Source organism: Tupaia chinensis, unplaced genomic scaffold (assembly GCF_000334495.1).
Source record: "Tupaia chinensis unplaced genomic scaffold, TupChi_1.0 Scaffold000047_1, whole genome shotgun sequence".
NCBI classification, from domain to species: Eukaryota; Metazoa; Chordata; class Mammalia; order Scandentia; family Tupaiidae; genus Tupaia; species Tupaia belangeri.
Window position 1 is genome coordinate 7,936,822 of NW_006159505.1, and position 21,328 is coordinate 7,958,149.

Sequence of the window (21,328 nt, forward strand, 5' to 3'; positions counted from 1 at the left end):
TCTGGCGACGCCCGCGACTTTATAGAAAAAACCTCTCCAAAAAAAAAAAAAAAAAAGAAAAAGAAAAGAGAGAGCTGCTAGAGGCTTTCACTGGGGCTGTGCCAAGGGCAAGAAAGAGGTCAGCCTGCATACTGGCTGGCTTTGAGACAGGACGTCTCTTGCTAGCTGGCTCTGTGTGTGCATCTTTTCTGTCTCTTACACTTGAGTCCATTTCCTTTTGTGGTGGTGTTTCTAGTTGCTCAGAGCAAATAGGGATCCAGACCATCACAGGACAGGAGAGGCGGGGCCTTGGGGGCACTTTCACACTTTCCTCCCAGCCCCCAGCCATGAGGTCGTTTGTTCTGATCCTCTCTCTGAAGAAGGGGATGCAACTGCTTAAGGAGCTGGGATTGCCATGACATTTCCAGTGGGATGGGAAAAGCCCTTGTATGCCTGGGGTCTGCAGTTCCCTTGTAGAAGTAGCCCTGTGTCAGTATCAAGGATGATTTGGGGAAAAGATCAGACAGGATGAGAATAAAGGTTGCAAATGACCTTTGCCTGGATGCAGCTACTGTCCCTACCCTCCATGGATGCTACTCCACGCCAGACCATGTGGTTAGCATCAGTAGTGCTGCTGTGTGCACATGCAGCTAGTGAAATATAAGTGCGGGAAAGGGTGGAGAGTTTTATTCTCTTCCTACTCCCAAGAGACTGTAGCTGCTGCTGCTGCTGCTGAAGTAATCCCAGAATTGGAGGGGCCTGTGAAGTGAGCACAAGCAACCGCCAAAGAAATTGGTGTCAGCCTTCCTGCAGTCTCTCCTTGCCTCTGTCAAGGTTACCACTTTATCTCTGTAGCACTGGGCAAAAAGCACCCACTCGGCCCCACAGATTTTTTATTAGGAAAGAAGTGCCTGAGCCACAGAGTAAATATCACGAATCAATGAAGGATTGTGAGGGAGTGGCCCCTGCAAAATGGAAAGGGTCAGAAGGTTTAAGAGTTCTGGTGGAGTCTCAGCTTCAGATGAGACTAGGTTCTAGAGTCTAAGCTGGTGTACACTGGCCCCTGGGAGGGCCGGGCTCAGGCTCTGGCTTTTTGGTTAGCACGCTGGGGGAGGCATCACCAGCTGACAAAGGAAACGCTGAGTGCTTCACAGATGTGCAAGCTGTAAAGAACCTATTGCTACGTTCCAGCCTCACCGGGGAATAGCCCTTAGAGACAGTGGTGAGGGGAAGTCCTGGTACAGCCACTTCAAGTGGTGCACCTGCCCATCCACTTTAGACTGCGAGAACTAGCCTAAGAGTCAAGTATATGCAGCCTCACGGGCAGCTGGAAATAGCTTCGTCAGTTGATCAAGAGTCTGGAAGAAGAAAGTTTGGAATATTGGAGCCAAGGAGGTTTGAAGAAGAGGGATATGCATGGACCTACAGAAGTGAGTTTGGAGTAGCACATGTGATGCCCACAGAGCCTCAGCACAGAAGAGACACTCATTGACCAAATATGAGAATGATTTGGCTGGTTGACATCAGCCAGCCTTTGTTAATGGGACCGTGGATGGAGTCATCGTGGTGCAGGGAGGAGGCTATGCACGAACTCATGCTAATCGAGGCTACTGGTGCTGCCGGGTGACTATGCAGTGTTACGGAGTGAATCATGTCCCTCAAACCACATGTTGAAGCCCTAACTCCTGTTGGCCGTTTTGAGATGGAACTTCTAAAGAAATATATTTTTTTTCTTTTGAAGAGGTTTTTGCTATAGGGTGCGTGCGCTTACCAGAAAGACAGAGAGAGACAAAGAGACAGAAAGCGAGAAATTACCCCCCAGAGGGGATGGCCACGCCACAATCCCTTCTCCTCTGTTCTCTTGGGATTTTGTCTTTATGGTTATTTATTTATTTTTTAAAAACTTTATTCATTTATTTATAGGTTATCTTATTTCATAAGTACATTGAACAGGTACTGTTCAACTTATTGTTTCATTTACTTGATTTTTTAAAAAATTTAACTTTATTTATTTTAATTTGACTAGGGAGAGAGAAAGAGAAAGTGAGAATGCAAGCCACCAGGTCTGGGACTCAAAGTGCGGTCAGCCATGTGGGAGTCCAGTGCCTTTAACTACCACACCACCTGCTGGTCCCTCATTTACTTTTTAAAAAATGATTATTTAATTTTATTTTATCTTTTTTAAAGAATTATTTATTTTATTTATCATTATTATTTTTACAAATTATTTTATTTAACTTTATTTTAATTTGACAGAGAGGGACAGAGTAAGACAGAGAGAGAGAGAGAGAGAAAGTGAAAAAGCCTCTAGGTCTAGGACTTGAACCGTGGTTGGCCATGGGGGAGTCCAGTGCTCACCAGAGAGAGAGAGAAAACGAGAAACTGAGAGTGGGAGTCCAGTGCCCTTAACCACCATGCCACTGCCAGTCCCAAGAATTATTTATGTTATTTATCATTATTATTATTTTTTATTTTGTTGCACAGCATGCACTCACCAGAGAGAGAGACAGAGAAAGAGAGGGAGAGATTGAGAAAGTGAGAAAACAAGGCACCAGCCCTAGGACTCAAACCATGGTTGTTTCTGTGGGAGTCCAGTGCCTTAACCACCATGCCACAGGCTGACCCTCCCCTATATTCTTTTTTTTTTTTGGAGAGGTTTTTTCACTATAGGGCGCGTACGCTCGCCAGACAGACAGAGAGAAACATAGAGACAGAAAGCGAGAAATCACCTCCCAGGGGGGATGGTCACGCCGCAATCCCTTCTCCTCCATTCTCCTCTCGGGATCTTAGGCACACACGCACACGTGCCTGGCGTGAGTTTTAAGCCACCGGGTCCGGGACTTGAACCGCGGTCGACTACGTGGGAGTCCAGCGACATAGCCATTACACTAACTGCTGGTTCCCATCCCCTACATTCTTAAAGAAAAAAATCTTCAAACTGGTGTGCCATAGAACTTTTTTGTTTGTTTGTTTGTTTTTGAGAGGTTTTTGCTATAGGGTGTGTATGTTCTCCAGAAAGTGAGAAATCACCCCAATGGCCACAGCACAATCGCTTCTCCTTCATTCTCTCGGGATCTTGGGCACACATGCACACACACACATGGCGTGAGTTTAAGCCACCGGTCCAGGACTCGAACCGCAGTCAACTACATGGGAGTCCAACAACATAGCCATTATGCTAACTACTGGTCCCCATAGAACTGGGGACCAGTTAATTCTCCCATTAATTCTCTTCTACCATCTAATTTTTTTTTTAATTTTATTATTTTATTATTTTTATATTACATTTAATCACATATCTTTTTTCTTTTTTTAATTATCATAATCTTGTTTATATTACATTGAATCACATATACCTTTACAGTGTATAACATTTCTTTTTCCAGTACAATTACTGTGCATATCAATCAAGACAAAGACATTACTAAACATATCATCATCAGCAAATAGTTTTTCTTTTGTTTTTTTGGATTATTTTTTATTATTCCTATTTTTAAAAAACATTCAATTACTATACATCATTTGGCTTGTAAAGAGAATTTACCTAACATGAAAAACTTCTCAGACCCAGTCCAGTTGAGAATAATATACATGTTATCATCGACGGATAATAAACCATTTCTGTGTCCTGCAAATGTCATGCCTCTCTATTTTTTCTCCTGCTTTCCTTCTCTTCCCTTCACCACCCCCTTCCACACTGTCTTCAGCATGCATTAACTATTTTCACTGCTTTTGTGCCCTCCAATATTTCAATCTCTACCATAGAGTGCAGATAGTCAGTATATATTAAGTGGATACATATAATATCATTCTTTCATAGCCTGGTTTGCTTCACTCAGCAACAAATCTTCCATATTCGACTACTTTCTAACAAATGCCAGGGTGCTGTTTTTTATGGCTGAGTAGTATTCCATAGAGTATATGTGCCACACTTTTTCCATCCATTCATCTGTTTGTGGACATTTGGGTTGGTTCCATGTCTTAGCGATCGTGACTAATGCTGCAATAAAGATTGACGTGCAAGCGCTTTTCTGACTGAGCATTCTCCTGTCCTTCGGGTAGATACCCAGAAGTGGGATTGCTGGATCAAGTGGTAGTTCTATCTGTATCTCTCTTAGGAACCTTCGTATTGTTTTCCACAGTGGTTGGGCCAAATTTACATTCGCACTAACAGTGCAGGAGAGTTCCCTTTTTACCACATCCCTGCCAACACTTACCATTTTTTGTATTTTTAGTCTTCGCCATTCTGACAGGGGTTAGGTACCACCTAACTTTTTCTTAAATTATGGTATCCTATTATTCATTTCCATCATTTGATTACTTAAATCTGTCAAAAAAAAAACCCCTACAAATGGACAAAATTTATTTATTTTTAATCTTGGGAGATCAGGAATAGCGCCATAGTCTTGTCACTAATCGCATTTCCCAGAGTCATTTCAGGTCACCTAATGTTTTCTTTCTTGGAAAAACTGTTACTGGCCTCTACATTGCTTCATCTGTTAGTCGTCCAGACTTCCCACTGCCAATTTTCATGAAACACTGTTTGGCGATCACTCACGCTACTACCTCAGGAACCCTGGGCAGTGTAACATTCCCGAGTGCAGGATGCTAATGCAGGCTGGACCACCACTCAGTGAACCTGCGTGGAGTAAGAGGCAGCTCTAGAGATCATGACACAAATCTTCTTCTGTTTTACGAATTATTTATTTATTTAATTATTGTTATTTAATTCACCGAGAGAGAGTGAGGGAAAGTGAGAAAGCAAGCTGCCAGATCCAGGATTCGATTCGTGGTTGGCCATGTGGGAATCTAGCACCTTAACACCATGCCACCTGCCAGCCCCACAACATGAATCTTTACCTTATCACAGACTATTCTCAAAAAAATTCTATCAATATTTCTTCATAGACAACATAAGAAATTTCCAAGTCCTCCATTTACCCAATTTTTTGTCTTTTGTTCACTTGTTGCTTATATTTTACTTCTTAATTCAATACATTTATGATATATTGTTATTCTTTATTTAAAAGCATCAATAATTTTAGGAAGATTTAAATATATGTGTGCATTTTGAAAAATAAGTGTATCTCTATAAGAACATACAGTCCTGCTTTGACTCAGGACGCAAAAAGACACAAAATATATTACTTTCATTCCAACACAACCCAGCCGAAGAATCTACAAAACTCCAGCTTTTGTAGCCCACCAGAGAGCTGAGATCCCATCATACCAGGTAGAGCAGCCCCATTGAAATAAGGCCTTTGTGTTTAGGGTTTTGTCATAGGGCACGTATGCTGGCTGGAGAGGGACAGACAGAGAGTCCGAGGCCTGTAGTTTGTCTTACTAACAATGGGTTATCGCAGCTTTCTCAGTGGTCTGACAAGACAAAATTTAAGATTTCTCTTTGTGCTGGTAGAGAATCAGTAATATGGTTGTACCTGTCAGGCGATTTTGGGGTAAATATTGGTGCATTTTGGGAAACAAAGCAAGAATATCCATTTTAATCTTACTCTTTCATGTCTCTGAAGGAGCAGCCCCGCTGTTAGGGATGTACTTCATCTCATGCATAATGGCTCCTCCTAGTGGATGATACAGGAAAACACAGCGAACACAGCTGGGACCTCTGCCCAGGAAAGTAAAAAAACAAAAAAAACAAAAAAACAAAAAAACAAAAATAAAACGGGGGTGGTGGGGTGGTGGAGTGGGGCAGGAGGCAAAAATGGCAGCTGGAAGAAACGGAGGAGATGCCAGTATATTAGGTTACCCCATGTAATCCAAGACTGGGCATCCTTGGGATATGTCTTGTTGGAGACACTATTGCAAGATGACTGCTAATCTTGGATCTTATCTCCTCTCCTCTCAGTCCCTGTAAACTTTCCATCCCCATCAAACCACTACCAGTTGATTTTCTTGTCAGCACATTCGCATTTGCAAACACATTTGCATTTCCTTCCAGAAAAATCCCTAGGGCCAGTCTGGTGAGTCACCCATCAAATGTACCCAGGGCTATTTCCTCTTCTGTTTTAGCTGCACCCTTTGGCCTTAACTACTCCACATAGACCCTTGAGCGAGAGAGCCTATATGCTCCATCAGGCTGCAGAGCAGCTGCCACAGGTGCTGCACACACGTCCCAGTGGTTACTCAGGGACCATGCATTCTACAACTTTACGTGTGTCTCTGCTGGGAGTACTCTCTAGTCAAGGGGTACTTGTGGTCTGTGGTTAGTGCAGGCTGACAAGCATCTGGGAGCAGGCTTCATTAGTTAGGGTGGGAATTTGGTGAGTAGTCCCTTCTAGCTTCCTTGCCCTCATTGGGAGCAGCTCTGAAGTGTGCTCCACATACTCCTCCAAGGGTCTCCAGCATGAGTGAGCGTCAGTTGCTCATGATGGGATCTGCTCTATCACACATCCCTATTGATTTCTCTAATTTACCTCCCCATTCCTTCAGTTTACTGAGTTCAAATCCCAAACAGAACTGACACTCAAATTCTTGCATCAAGATCTGCTGGGGTATCTGCAAGGGGAACCCAATTTAAAGTAGATTCCATAGTGTGATTTCTCACTGCCAAAACTAAAATTGAGAATATTTTAAATCTGGATTCAATTCTTTGTTTTTTGTTTTGCTTTTGTTTTTGGTCATAGGGCACTATGTGCTCACTGGAGAAGAGAGACAGAGAGGTACAGAGAGAGGGAAAATGAGAAATCATCCCCCAGGGGGCATGGCTGTACCGCAATCCCTTCTTCTCCATTCTCTTCTTGGGATTTTGAGCACATATGCACATGTGCGTGGCGTGATTTTCCAGTCGCCAGACCCAGACCTCAAACTGTGTTTGGCCATGTGGGAGTCCAGCTCCTTACCCACCACACCACCCACTGACCTAGATTCAACTCTTCATGAAATTAATTAGCCATTTGTTCAAGTTTTCAGAATTTTTTTTTAAAAAAATTATTGTATATCTGTATCCCCCTACTTGATCAAATATGACCTAAAGGCAAGGTTCTAACTATTTCTTTTTGTATATCCCAAAGATCTTCCTCTTTTTTTTTTTTAATTTCTTCTGTTATTAAGTGCCTTATCTGTAGCAGATGTTCTGTAAACAATCTGGGATCAGGCACTAAATTCATATGGACTGAGTAGCTCAGCAAATGCTGTCTTCGAAAAGTAACAACTAAAATAGATTTTAAAAATGGTCAAAAACAACTGTTTAAAAACTCAAAATTACCCACAGTCATGTAACAAAAACCATATAAGGGTGAAAAAAGTGACAGTCTGTTTTAACTGATTTTTAACTGGGGGCTGCTCCCATTTCCCTCAGCACCACGGGATGGGAGCCATTTCCCCTCAGCACCATGGCATAGTAGTCATAAGCACATGAATATAGACAGGATCATTCGATGGCCAGCCCTGGTGACTCGGCAGAAACACAATACTCTGCAATGCAGAAGTACATGGGAGAGGCCCGAGTTCATGCCCAAGGTCATACATGTGAGGTGTGACTGGCTAAGGCTGGAAGTGAATCGTGGTTTAAGGACCCCACTGGGAGAGATGCTCATCTCTCCTCTTTCTACTTCTCTGTTCTCTCTGTCATAGAAAAAACGAATTAATTAAAAAATTTAAAGATTATTCTAAGATATCGAAAAGCAAAAGAACTAGACTTTCTAAAAAACTATTTTGAAAAGAAAAATAAAGTGGGAGAAGTCACTCCATCCAGTTTCAAGTTTTATTATGTAGCTACGGTAGTCAAGACTGTATTCTTGGTGAAAGGAGAGACAAAGAGATTAATGAAACAAGTCTTGTACTCTCTACAGTCCAGACACGGATGCAGGTAAATATGGTCAACTGATTTTGACAATGTGGCAAAAGTAAAGACATGGAGAAAGGGTAGTCTTTTAAATTTACAAGTGGGGCTAGAGCAACTTGATATCCATTGGCAAAGAATAATTACCATCAACCGATCCTTATACACGCTGCAATCCCTTCTCCTCCATTCTCCTCTCGGATTTTGGGCATGCACGCACACGCGCCTGACGTATTTCAAGCAGCTGGGTCCAGGACTCGAACCAAGATCAACTATGTAGGAGACCAGCGATGTAACCATTATACCATACGCTGGTCCCCAGATTTATTAATATCCAGAAGCAGAAACAAACAAAATATCCTGCTATAAACAAGTAGTTAACAAACTCTGTTACATTCATAACAAGGAATATTACTGAATGAGAAAAAAAAAAAAAGATGAACTACTGATACACACAACTTGGAATGTCCTCAAGAGCATTATGTTCTATGATTCTATTATATAATATTATCAAACTGATAGAATTACAGATATGGAGAAGAGATGAATGACTGCACAGGGTGCGACTTCAAAGAGATCGCATGTGGAAGATCTTTTGGTGAAGAGATAGTTCTGAATCTCATTTGTGATTACATGAATATACATCTCTAAGAAAATGTACAAGCCAATGTTGATTTCCTGGGTTTTATATTGTGCTATAATTACATAAAAGGCAACCAGTACAGGAAACTGGGTGATGGGTACACTGGATCTCTCTGTACTATTTTTGCAATTAAAATTTTTTGAAGTTTATTTATTTGTTTATTCTCTATGAGAGACACAAACACATACAGAAAGGCATTGGAGGGACCAGCAATTGGCATAATGGCTATGTCGCTGGTCTCCCACGTAGTCGACCGCGGTTTGAGTCCCGGACCTGGTGGCTTAAACTCATGCCAGGTGCATGTGCGTGCGTGCCCAAGATCCTGAGAGGAGAATGGAGTTGAGAAGGGATTGCGGCATGACCATCCCTCCTGGGGGGTGATTTCTCGCTTTCTGTCTCTCTCTGTCTTTCTGGTGAGCACATGCACCCTATAGCAAAAACCTCTCCCCAAAGGAAAAAAAAAAAAGAGAGAGAAAGAAATGGATACAGCTCTTCTGATAGTCTCAACACCATGATCCACCCCCAGCTTTAGCCAAACCTGGATCACGGGCACACACAAGCCATGTGTTCTCAGAGATGTCTCCAGATGTGAACTGGCAACCTTCCCTTGTGGTTTGCCTTGCAGAGTGCTGCATTTTATCACTGCAACATTATCTGCAGTGATAATAAATCCAAAATTATCTCAAAAGAAAAAGTAAAAAAAATGTATTGTTGGTCTTATATGATGATGTATGACAAAAATGGCTCATGGAGAGGGCTGGGAAGGAACCTTTATAAAAGGCATTTTCCTATATCCTCCTGCAAATAAGTTAGCATTAGTCTATAGTCCATTGTTTCAAGAAACATAGTGTATGGTATTGGGAAAACTGAATACTTACTTGCAAAAGAATGAACCAGACTTTTACTCCATACACAAAAATCAATCCGAATGAATTCCTGAACATAAGATCTGAAACCATAAAGCTCTTAGAAGAAAGCAGGGAAAAAGTTTCTTGATATTGGACTTGGCAAAGGTTTTTTTATTTTGGATAACACACCAAAATCTCAGGTAACAAAAGCAAAAATTTACAAGTGGGACTGCCAGGACCTGCTCTGCTGAACACGTTTTTCTGAGTGGGGAAGGCTGTGGATTAGAAAGAAATGCAACAAGAAACACACAGACACACAAGTATAGAAAAGCGAGAATTGGGTGGGCTCAGCTTCTCCAATGGAGAAGTTGTGACCTGGAACAGACCTTGGGTTTATTCTTTTTTTTTTTTTTTTGGAGAGGTTTTTGGTATAGGGCGCGTGCGCTCGCCAGACAGACAGAGAGAGACAGAGAGACAGAAAGCAAGAAATCACCCCCCAGGGGGGATGGCTACGCCACAATCTCTTCTCCATTCTCCTCTTGGGATCTTGGGCACACATGCACACATGCCCGGCGTGAGTTTAAGCCACCAGGTCTGGGACTCGAACCGCGGTCCACTACGTGGGAATCCAACGACATAGTCATTATGCTAACTGTTGGTCCCCAGGTTTATTCTTTAAAGGGCAGAAAATGGGGTAAGAGGAAATGGAATGCAAAGATAATGGGGGAAGAGGAAATAGGACACAAAGCCAGTTGGTTTTGGATGTAAATCATCTGAAGATGTGGAAATGACTGGTGCCATATAATTTCTCAGATCTTTTGGGGGCAAATCTGATAAACACTCACACACGTAGCTTCCTTTAGCCTCGTACTGCCCTGCAATATTGGGTATTGGGTATCAGCAACAACATGAAGATAACCCATAACAGGCAGATAGCGTTTTTCGTACATAAATGCTCTCGATCACCATTGCTAGAGTAGCTCACGGAAGCGCATTTCTGCATGCGTCTAAAGGTCACATGTTTTCTCAGATTGCTGCTCTCTACATGGGACTACATCAAAGTAAAAAGTTTCTTTATTAAAATTAAATTAAATGAATTAGTATTCTTCAGTTTGGCTAGAGAGAATTTCTTTATTAAAATTAAATTAAATGAATTAGCATTCTTCAGTTTGGCCAGAGAGACAGAGAGACAGAGAAAGAGAGAGAGAGAGAGAGAGAGAGAAGAGAGAAAGCAAGCCACCAGGCCCAAGACTTGAACCATGATCAGCCATGTGGGAGACCAGCACTTAAACCACCATGCTACCTACCAGTCCCAGGGTTTTTCATTGCAAAGGAAACAATGAACAGATTGAGAACAAAGCCTATGGATTGGGGAAAAACATATTTGCAAATTATATATCTGATAAAGGGATTAATATTCAAAATATGTAAGGAATTTGCAAAACTCAATACCAAAATGATGATAATAAATAAGAAACCCTCAAAATCAAATAACCCAATTAAATAATGAGCAAAGTACAACATGAGGATTATAGTTAGTAATATTGTGTTGTATGTAGGAAATTTGCCAAGAGAGTGTATTTTGGGTGCTCTTACCAAAAAAGTAATAATAATAATAAGAAGAATATTGAAACTATATAAGTCAGCAGTCCCCAGCCTTCCCAACATCAGGGACTGGGCCTCATGGAAGACAATCCCTCCATGGACCCAGGGGGTGGGGAAGTGGGGGTGGGTGGGTGGTTGTTTCACGATGACCTAAGCACACCATATCCACTGTGTACCCCATTTCCACCACTACCACATTATAATACACAATGAAACAATCACACAACAATAGGGTTTGTGCTTCCATGAGACTCCAATACCACCACTGATCCAGGAGGTGGAGCCCAGGTGGCAATGTGAACATGGGGTGCAGCTGCAAACACAGACAAAGCCTTGCTGGTGTGCCCACTCCCCATCTCCCGGGTTGGGGTGGTAGTGGTGGGCAACAGGCCATGGACCAACACTGGTCTGTGGCCCAGAGACTGGTGTAAAGGTGTTGAATACAAAAAGTCTTCAAAGAGTTCATGGAAAATGCATATCACCAAACATTATGCATGCATTTCAACATTTTTTGTTCTACAACAAACTCATATTTCTAATTCAATTGTTCCATGAAGTTCTCCTGCATGTTAATTTGCTTGACTGCAGTAATCTTTTCATTATACACACACACACACATAAACATATTATGCACCTAAAATGTATATGATAAATAAAAAATGTCTCTGTTTAAAAAAAGATGTCTATTTTAATCCTCAAAGAAACCAGTAAGGACACAATTAAAGAACACTATATAATAACAAACAACTAAAGGATTTGAGAGCTGGGAAATTGAATACCCATATACAAATGAATTAAGTTGGACCCTCACGTAAAGCCATATATAAAAATTAACTCAAAATAGGTCACAGACCTAAATGTATGACCTGATTTTAAAATTCATAGAAGAAAACATGGGTCAAAAGTTTTGTGACACTGGATTCAGCAACGATTTCTTGGCAAGAACAATAATGAAAAAGACACCTTGAACTTCATGAAAAATTAAACATTTTGTGCATCAAACATCACTACCAACTTTACAGAAATTGAAAGAATTACGAGGAAATTCTATGAACAATTTTATGCTAATGAATTGGATACCTTTGATCAATAGACAAATTTCTATAGACTAATTACCAAAACTGATTCAAGAAGAAATAGAAAATATGACTATATCTACATGAAATAAAAACACTGAATTAGTAATTTAAAAATCTTTCCACAAAGAAAAGCTCAGGCCCGATGTCTTCAGTGGTGAATTCTAATAAATATCTAAAGAAAATAAAATACAGTTCAAGTATCCCTTTCCCAAAATGCTTGGGACCAACAATGTTTTGGATTTTTTTTCATACTTTTGGAATATTTGCATATATATGTATAAGGTATCTTGATATGGAATCTCAAGATGAAATTGAAATTTATTTGTTTCACACATACACCTTGTACACACAGCCTGAAGGTAATTTGATATAATATCTGTGTATTACAGCATTTAAAAAAATAATTATTTACTCAATTTCATTTGTTATTTATTTTAATTTGACCAGAGAGAGACACAGAAAGAGAGAGAGAAGGAAAGTGAGAAAGCAAGCTATCAGGTCCAGGACTCAAACCATGGTCGGTCATGTGGGAGTGTCCAGTGTCTTAATTACCATGCCACCTGGTGGTCCCCAACATTTTGACTGAGACACATCATACAAGGTCAGGTGTGGAATTTTTCACTTGTGGCATCATATTGAAACTCAAAAAATTTTAGATTTTTGAGCATTTTGGATTTCAGATTTCCAGATTAGGGATTCTCGATCAGATGATCCAAGAGGATCTCCCTAGAAGGTCAAAGACCAAATCTCAGTAACACAGCAACTCAGACACTATCTCTGATGGATGAACATTCTCTGCAGTCTGTCAGCACAGTCCATGTCACATGTGAACGAGGAGGCCAGAGCACAGAAGTGGCTCACTTGCTGGGCGTAATACAATTCTACATGAAGTCTTCCAGAGCATAGAGTCGGAAGGAACACTTCCCAGTTCATTGCATGAGGAATGATGGAAATGTGAAATCAGATTGCACATCTCTGGACCACAGGGCATGTGAGGACATGTTTTCCACCCCCTGTTCCCATTTGGGGGGGATTCTCTGACCAGCATCAGTTACAAGGGACATTGCTGAGAGCGCATCTGGAGGAGGGCTCTGGGCAAGGGCATTGGGTGCCTTCTTCCTCCTTTTTCTTTGGAATCTGACTGCCTATGGGGAAGGTTGTTCTTCCACACTCTCTCCATCATGTTATGTTTCAAAAGAGAATTCTTTCCCCTAGAAGCCTGTACCTGCTATTCTGTTCTTGTGAAGAATACACAAACAAGTGATTAGGATGACATCAGAGTAACTGAGGAATAAAGATGCTATATTTTCAAGCATTGTTTTGATTTCTAAATTTAAGAACTCCAGATGACTTAGACTTAATTAAAATTAATTGATTGCTCAATTGAAATTATTGGGGAAAAAGAGATATCTTTTTTTTTTTTTTCTTTCATATAACCCAGCCAGAGGTATTATCTGCTCAGCAAAGCACAGCTAAACCTCCCCAGCTTGGTGAGTCCAGGGTGAGGGTCTGAGACAGATTTACGAGAACATCTACATCTTTACTGGAAAATATATAATTGTTCTCACAGTAAAATGAAGAGTGCATTTGAGCTCCCAGTGTTCTTCCACTGAGTGTTTCACTGAAAAAACTCAGCCAGAATCTCAAGTTAGGGCTGGGCGGGACATCAGTGTGGGACACAGATGCAGAACAAGAGGTTAGACTTGTCTTAAAGATCCTTGTTTGTGGCAACCGTGGGTGAGAACAGATAAGCTGGAAGAGTCAGACAGGAGGGGGACATCATGGGACTCTGAGATGTGATGCGGGAGATAAAGGCCTGGGCCCTGATTTGCAAGTGGCCCTAATACAGGAAGGTCCAAGGACAATGGAGAACTCGACCACCCCTGGTCAGGATCCAATTCGAAGCAGCGACACTGAGAGCGCTTCCTAGCATGAGGGCATGACTTCGATTTCTCGGGATATTGGCCTCTTGACTCTGCGACAGTCATTCTCTCCAAGACCTCCCAGGTAAGAGGAAGGATCTATCTACCTTTGTTCAAATTACTCAGGAGTTGAAAGCTTGTGATTGTTTTAATGGGGGAGGTGCACTTGAAGCTGGAAAGGATAGAAATAGGGTTCCTGGAGGCCTTGGGTTCCTTTGGGGGGCCCTAGCAAGTGAGCTACTTCTGGGTTCTGACCGCCTGGTTCCCACATGCCATGGACTGTGCTGACAGATGGGGAGTATATCCCTCTGTCAGTCAGTTCTGAGCCACTGCATTACTGGGATTTGGTTTTTGACCTTCTGGGGTTATCTTTTCGGATCTTCTGACTTAACAGTTTAACTATGTTATTTATTTCTTACCTAAGGTAAGGCACGCAGTTCTGGCACACGCTATAATGTGGGTAAACCTTGAGAACATCATGCACAGTGAAAAAAAAATATGACACCAAGGTCATATATTTTATGATTCCATCTATATGAAATGTCCAGAATCAGTAAATCCATAGACATAGAGAGCAGACTGGTGGCTGCCAAGAGCTGAGAATAGGAAGTAACTGTCAACAGGTACAGGGGTTCCTCCTGGGGTGATGAAAATGTTTTGGCAAACAAGGTTGTGTTTGCTCATTATGAATGTACTAAATGAGGCTGAACTGTTCACTTCAAATTAGTTAGTTTTATGTAAATTTCCTATCACATAAAAATTAAGAGGGGGTGTGGCTCACGTTCCAGAACCAGAGTGGTGACCTGGGCCCAAATGCAAAGGTGCACTGTTCTGATGCACTGAACCGGGCATCTCCATCATATGTGGCTTTTGGTCTCCGTATCCAACCTCTTTTATTTGCTCCCTGGGGAGCCTGGCTCATAGTACACTTCTGAAAGGAGATTTTCAGGTGCTGAGCTCTCTCTGGGCAGAGGTCACGCCAGGCACCGGGGTCTCTCCACCTGAGCCAAGTATCAGCACTCAGTGGTGGGCTCCGGGCATGAGCTGGGGCTCAAGTAATAGCGAGCCTGTGCTCTGCCTATAAGGTCATGTGCCTCCTGTGTGGGCCTTTTCTCCTTGCTCCTCCTGAAACTGTGTCATTGATAGATTCCCCTCTCGTTGTTGGGGACCAACGCCCAACCAATCTTGCATGTGCCCTGGTGCCTGGGTCAGGCCATGGGGTCCTGTTTACTGTCACAAGGTTCTGATTCTGACCCCATAAGATACTGGCACATTGTCATCTCTCACCCTGCTGTTTCCATGGGCACCAGTGATATCAGGCACCAAACCACATCATATGACCAGATTAGATCAGCAGCCCTCCTCAGACATCAGATAAGAGAGTTGTGGTGACATGGGGAGAGGTGGGAGTGGTATCGTGGGCAGATCGTTCTGTTCAAGTAGAGCCACTGACTCAGGCAGACCTTACAGTCCTGGCAAGGAGGGAAGATTCATGCATTCTGGTCCCTAAAGTTCTCCTGGAACCCCAATGATGCATTGATTTGTGATTGGAGACCCTAAAATTGCTTGTGGAATAGTTCTACATATATTGCAGGCTTTGATCAGCTTGTGGAACATGAGTAGTTCCAGAAGCTTCTGTGATCCAGAAGCAATGTCTCTGCAGCTCAAGGTTCTAGTGCCAGGTAGATCCCACTGTTCTGAGACCTCATATGATTCAGTCTGTGAAGTTCTCATCACAACTGTGATAGTTCAGGCTGCCATGACAAAGACCACAGAGCGGGTGGCTTAGATAATACATTTATTTTCTAATAATCTGGAGACTAGAAGACTGAAATCAAGGTTGTTGGCAGGGCTGGTTTCCTCTGAGATCCCTCCCTTTCTTTCTTCCTTCCCTCCTTCCTTGAGAGGTTTTTGCTATAGGGCATGTGCGCTCGCCAGAAAGACAGAAAGTGAGAAATCACACACACACACACACCCCTCAGGAGGATGGCCGCACTGCAATCCCTTCTCCTTTCTCCTCGTGGGATGTTGGGCATGCCCGCACATGCCCAGCGTGAGTTTAAGCCACTGGGTCCAGGACTCGAACCATGGTCGACTACACGGGAGTCCAGCGACATAGCCATTATGCCAACTGCTGGTCCCTCTTTCTTTGGCTTGTACAGGGTGTCTTCTTCCTGTGTCCTCACATGGCTATCCCTCTGTGTATTTCCTAATTTCCTCTTCTTATGACATCGTCAGATTGGATTAGAGTCCACCCTAAAGACTCCATTTAACTTATCTTTTTAAAAAAACTCTATCTTCCAAAACAGCCATGTTCTGAGGTGCTGGGAATCAGTACATCAATATATGAATTTGGCAAGTTTGGGGGCTACAATTCAGTCCATAACAATCTTTAGACAGACAAGGATACTGAGGCAAAAAAAGGGTCAGTTACTTACCAAAGGGAGTTGGGATTTGCTGCAAGACTGGCTCTCACACTCTTAGCCTGGACTCCTCAGACCAGTTGGCTTTCTCACTTTCCCTGTCTGTCTCTCTCCAGGGAGAGAGAGCTGGCCGAACCCAGCTGTCAGATTCCAGATGTATTGTCTATCTTCTCTGTAGCTTTCAAGTACAGTGATCAATCACCCCAGTATTCCCAGACTGTGGGGATTCTCAGGATATAAAATGTTTGGAGCTAAAACTGAAGAAGTCCCAAGAAAACTGGAACAGGTCGGTTGCCCTCCCTGCAACATGCTATACAGAAAACCTGGGACTTGTGATTGGCACCCAGGACCTGCTCATGTGGGCACAGCCCAGGGCTCAGGTGTGTCTCCCTCGGAACTTTGTAGAGCCTCTTTTGTTATACAGAGGTTCCCAGAGTTCCTGAGTGTAACTAAATGACATAACACCTCCACAGACTCTTCCCCAAGCAGCTCCTCTGAGCCAAACACTGTTAAAAGCGTTGAAGAAAAGGCAATGAACAAAATGAAATAATAATAGTAATAACAACCAAGTCCACATGGAGACCCTTCCTTCTTGTTCCACTGGAAAAGCATGTGCTTATTTATACAAGGGGTGGGGGGTGGAGAGAAGAGGAAGAGGGGCCAGCCAGCATATTACCGGAATGCAAAAAGACAAATGCCCCATCTGGGACTCACACAGTCTCAGAATCTCAAGGCAAATGAATCATTCCAATGCCTCCACTAAAATTACCTCATGAAAACTCTCTGCATTGAGTCAGCCTATAGCCTAATGGTTAGGGGAACCAGATCTCACATGGCTGAATGCAGTACAAATCCGAACTCTGTTGGCTTGAAAAATATGCTGGGTACATATGCATACATGCCTCAAATCCCAACAGAATGAAGAAAAGGAGAAGGGATTGTGGTGTGACCATGTCCCAGTGAAGGGTGCTTTATCCCTCTCTCTGTCTCTTCTGAAGAGCATAGGCATCCTTTAGCAATTTGAAACAAAAAGGAAAGAAAACTTTGTGTCAATGAGAGAGGTTAGAGAACTCTCTATGGGCAAAGGTAATCAAATAAAGACACTTGTTTGTTTATTTTAGGTTTTTGTTGTAGGGCTCAAGCACTCCCAGGAGACAGGCAGGGAAAGTGAGAAATCACCCTCTAGGCGACATGGGTATGCTGCAAGCTCTTCTCCATTCTTCTCAGGATTTGGGGCATGCATAGACACGTAAGTGCCCAGTGTGACTTTCAAACTGCTGGGTGTAGGACTTCAACCATGGCTGGCCATGTGGGAATTCAGTGCCTTACCCACCATGTCACCAGCTGTCCCTGCATGTTTCTTTTTTAACATTTTGTTGGTTTTTGTTTGGTTGCCCAAAGGCACTCATGCTCACCAGAGAGAAAGCAATCCCACCCAGTCCCCTCTAAATTGCCATGCTGCGATCCTTTTTTCCTCAATTTCTCCATATCATCAGGATTTGGGGCACATAGATCTGCAAGCCTGGAATGTTTTTCAAGCTGCTGAGATTCAAACTGCAATCAGCCATGTGGATTCAGCACTCTGTGCACAGGGCCTAACCACTGCACTATGGCTCCAGTGCAAGAAATGAATTTTTTCATGCAGCCCTATGGAGGACTTGGGTGAAAGGACCCAACCTTGGGCATAGCACAGAGCATCAGGATATCTGAGTGGGGTGGAGCACGAAAGGGCATGTTGGAAGAGGGCTTCCTTCATCTGAGGTTCCAGGAGGACAAGGACAGATCTATAGAATGCTTGCTTCTCTCCTCTACTCTGCTCAGACAGATCCCTGGTACTCTCTGGTGCCCAAGCAGGAATCTTTTAGGACAGAGAGCAATGCTGCCTCTCCTCACCAGGCACATTAAATTACCCAAACTTTGCTTTCACAGAGTGTGCCCAGACAGCAAAGGCAGCACACCATGGCCCAGCTTCTCCCAACCTTCTCCTGGAAGCTGGATTTAGACTATGAGGCCAACACCCTCGGACATGGAGAAATGAATGACACGGCAAGTGAATGGTTGGAGTACAAGCTAGTGGTCTTCCCCCTCATGATGTTGGTGACCCTCTGTGGGTTGGTGGGCAATGGTGTGGTCTTCTGGCTTCTCTGCTTCCATGTCCGAAGCTGCCCCTATGCAACCTACATCCTTAACCTGGCCGTTGCTGACATCATCAACCTCTCCTGCATCGCTGTGATCCTGTTGGAGGAAGTCCTCCTGCTGTACCACGAGGTGACATTACATGTGGCCATATTCCTGGAGCCTGTCTCCTATTTCTCTGACACAGTGGGTCTCTGTCTCCTGACAGCCATAAGTGCTGAGAGCTCTCTTTGTATCCTCTTCCCCAACTGCTGCTGCCACCGCCCAAAGCACACCTCTGCTGTGGTGAGTGTGCTGAGCTGGGGCCTGGCCCTTTCCCTGCACATGGTAAATGAGATCTGTGACTACTGGGAGAATGGCTTGGCCTGTGATTCATTTCATGAGGGCTTTGTAATATTCCACACACTCATTTTCTTGTTAATGTGCATGTCCAGCCTGGCCCTGACCATCCATAGCCTGCGTTGCTTCCAGCGGTGTTCACTAGCCAGGATCTACCATGTTGTCCGTATCATGATCATCACCTTCCTCCTTTGGGGCCTGCCCTTAGTTGTTATCATGTTCCTGCCTGAACAAGAGTATCTGACCCTGACCTTTGACCTCCTATTGCTCCTGTCCAGCATGGTCAGCACAGCTCACCCAGTAGTCTACATCTTGACCGGATGCTTCCGGAGGAAGAGGCGCAAAGAGTCCCTGAAGATTATTCTCCAGAGGGCCTTGATGAGTGATATGGAGACATGAGGGGAAGGAGTCTCAGATATGCAATCCGGGGAGACTCCAGACTTAGATCTGGGAACAACCAAAGTCCTTCTTGATGGCTTGGTGCCTCTGCAAAATGTAATGGATTACCTATGGCACAAGGCTGTGAAATCCCAAAAAGACGACGGCAGAAGAACATGTTAAATCCTCCAAAGTGCAGATTCAATGTGCTCTCTTGATAACATATCACTCGAGTGCTTTCAGAGTAACCAAATTGCTATCCAAATTGGAGAGAACATTGCTTTGTCTCTCTTGATAACCTATCCTTCTCAAATCCCACAGAAGACCTCCTAGAAAGGCAGCAGGGAGCAGGGTGAACTTCCCTTGGATTTGCAGATCTGATATTCCTGAGCGTAACAAGTGTCCTTGTTATGGTTACTTTTGTAAATCTGACTGGTTGAGGGATGACTGGATGATGGGTGAAGCATTGATCCTGGGTATGCCTGAGAGGGTGCTGCCACATAAAATTGATGTGTGAATCAGTAGCCTGAGAGAGGAAGACCCAGCTTCAAAGAGGTGGCACCATCCAATAAGCTGAGGGTGCAGGAGGGACAAACAGAAAAAGTAGGGATTCTGTTTCATCTCTGTGGACCCATTCTTGCAGGGCATGTTGTATATTCCACTCCTCCTGCCTGCATATCTGCCTGTTCTGTCCCTGCTCTGTGACCTGGCCCTTGGCTACATTCAGTTCACACTGGCACATAATCAGATATGTGGATGTACCACTGGTTATCTATTGGTCCCAGCAAATTTCTATCAAATATGATCCTTTGCCATTGCTCTGCAGAAATCATGTTTGAACTAAAGTGGGTTGTTCTTGGGCCCCACTGTTCTGTTCCACTGGATGTTTTACCTACTCTCTAACAACACCATACTTAGTGTAGTTACTACATCTTTATTATATATGTTATGCCTAGGAAACTGAGTCCTACAAGCAGCCAGAAAAAGAAGACACACATACACAGAGGCTCAAAGATGAGGATGCGGTCAATTGCTTGTTGGAAAGATCCAAGTTGTAAGACAGTAGAGAAAATTCCTTAAGGTATTTTAAAAAATTGTCAACCAGAGTCCTTTATACAGTGAAAATATTTTCCAGTAAGAAGGCAAAAGGAAAGAGCTGTTCAGATATACAGAAGATGAAAGAAATTATCACTGAGAGATGCCATACAACGCATGTTGAAGGATATCCTTTAAGCAGAATAATGACACCATGGAGACTCTTCGCCCTGTTGCACCCTGCAGTATGATGTAGATACACAGGTGATGCAAGCTGACATCCTCACCTGTTCCTCAGCTCAGGGGAAAGTATCGACCTGTCACCATTTAGTATACTACCCATTAAACATTAATGATAGACTTTTCTTTTTATCAGCTAGAGGACATTCAATTCTCACTCCTAATTTGCTAGATTTTTTTGGTTGTTGTTAAGAGAGATTTTTGATATAGGGCATGTGTGCTTGCTGGAGAAACAGAAAGAGATGGAAAGAAAGTGAGAAATCATCTCCCCAGGGCGATGATCACATCATAATCCCTTCTCCTCCATTTTCCTCTTGGGACTTTGGGCACACATGCACATGTGCCCGGTGTGAGTTTCAAGCTTCCAGGTCTGGGATTCAAACTACAGTTGGCCATGTGAGAGTCCAGTGCCTTAATCACTATGTCACCTGCTGGCCCCTTGCTTGGATGTTTTTATAGAGGTTGTTGGATTTTGTCAAATGCTTTTTCTGAATCTACTGAAATGATGATGTGTTTTTATTTTGTACTCTATTAACAGGGTGAACTATATTGGCTTGCTTTTAATGCTAAACCCAGCCTTGTATTCCTGGAATAAATTTCACCCGGTCAGGGTGTACATACATTTTTATTGGTGTTTCATGCATACATGCTTATGGGAACAGGTTTGTGTGTGTGGCAACATGATGGCTCTAGAATCAGTCCAAATACCTCTGAAAAAGAAGTCAAGTGAAAGGTTTATAATATCCAACCATAAGACCTATCATAAAGGTACAGAAATAAAGATAGCATAGTATTGCTGACAAGATATAGCTCAGTAGAACAGAACAGAGTCCAGAGATACAATGGGTTCTAACAAAGGTGTAAAGTAAATTCAGTGGAGAAAGGACAATCTTAGCAACAAAC

At 43.0% G+C, this 21,328-nt stretch overlaps 1 protein-coding gene across 1 annotated transcript; it reads left to right on the forward strand.

Moving 5' to 3' along the window:
• The first annotated feature begins 13,527 nt into the window (after positions 1 to 13,527).
• On the forward strand, positions 13,528 to 20,649 carry MAS1L (MAS1 proto-oncogene like, G protein-coupled receptor). The gene is made up of 2 exons (XM_006141170.3): positions 13,528 to 13,959; positions 18,227 to 20,649. The coding sequence occupies exon 2, from the start codon at positions 18,257 to 18,259 to the stop codon at positions 19,169 to 19,171; it is 915 nt and encodes a 304-aa protein (XP_006141232.1). The 5' UTR covers positions 13,528 to 13,959; positions 18,227 to 18,256; the 3' UTR covers positions 19,172 to 20,649.
• The last annotated feature ends 679 nt before the right edge of the window (positions 20,650 to 21,328 follow it).

Excerpts from the sequence above, each read along its gene's own strand:
- MAS1L (XM_006141170.3), top strand. The coding sequence starts at position 18,257 with ATGGCCCAGCTTCTCCCAACCTTCTCCTGGAAGCTGGATTTAGACTAT.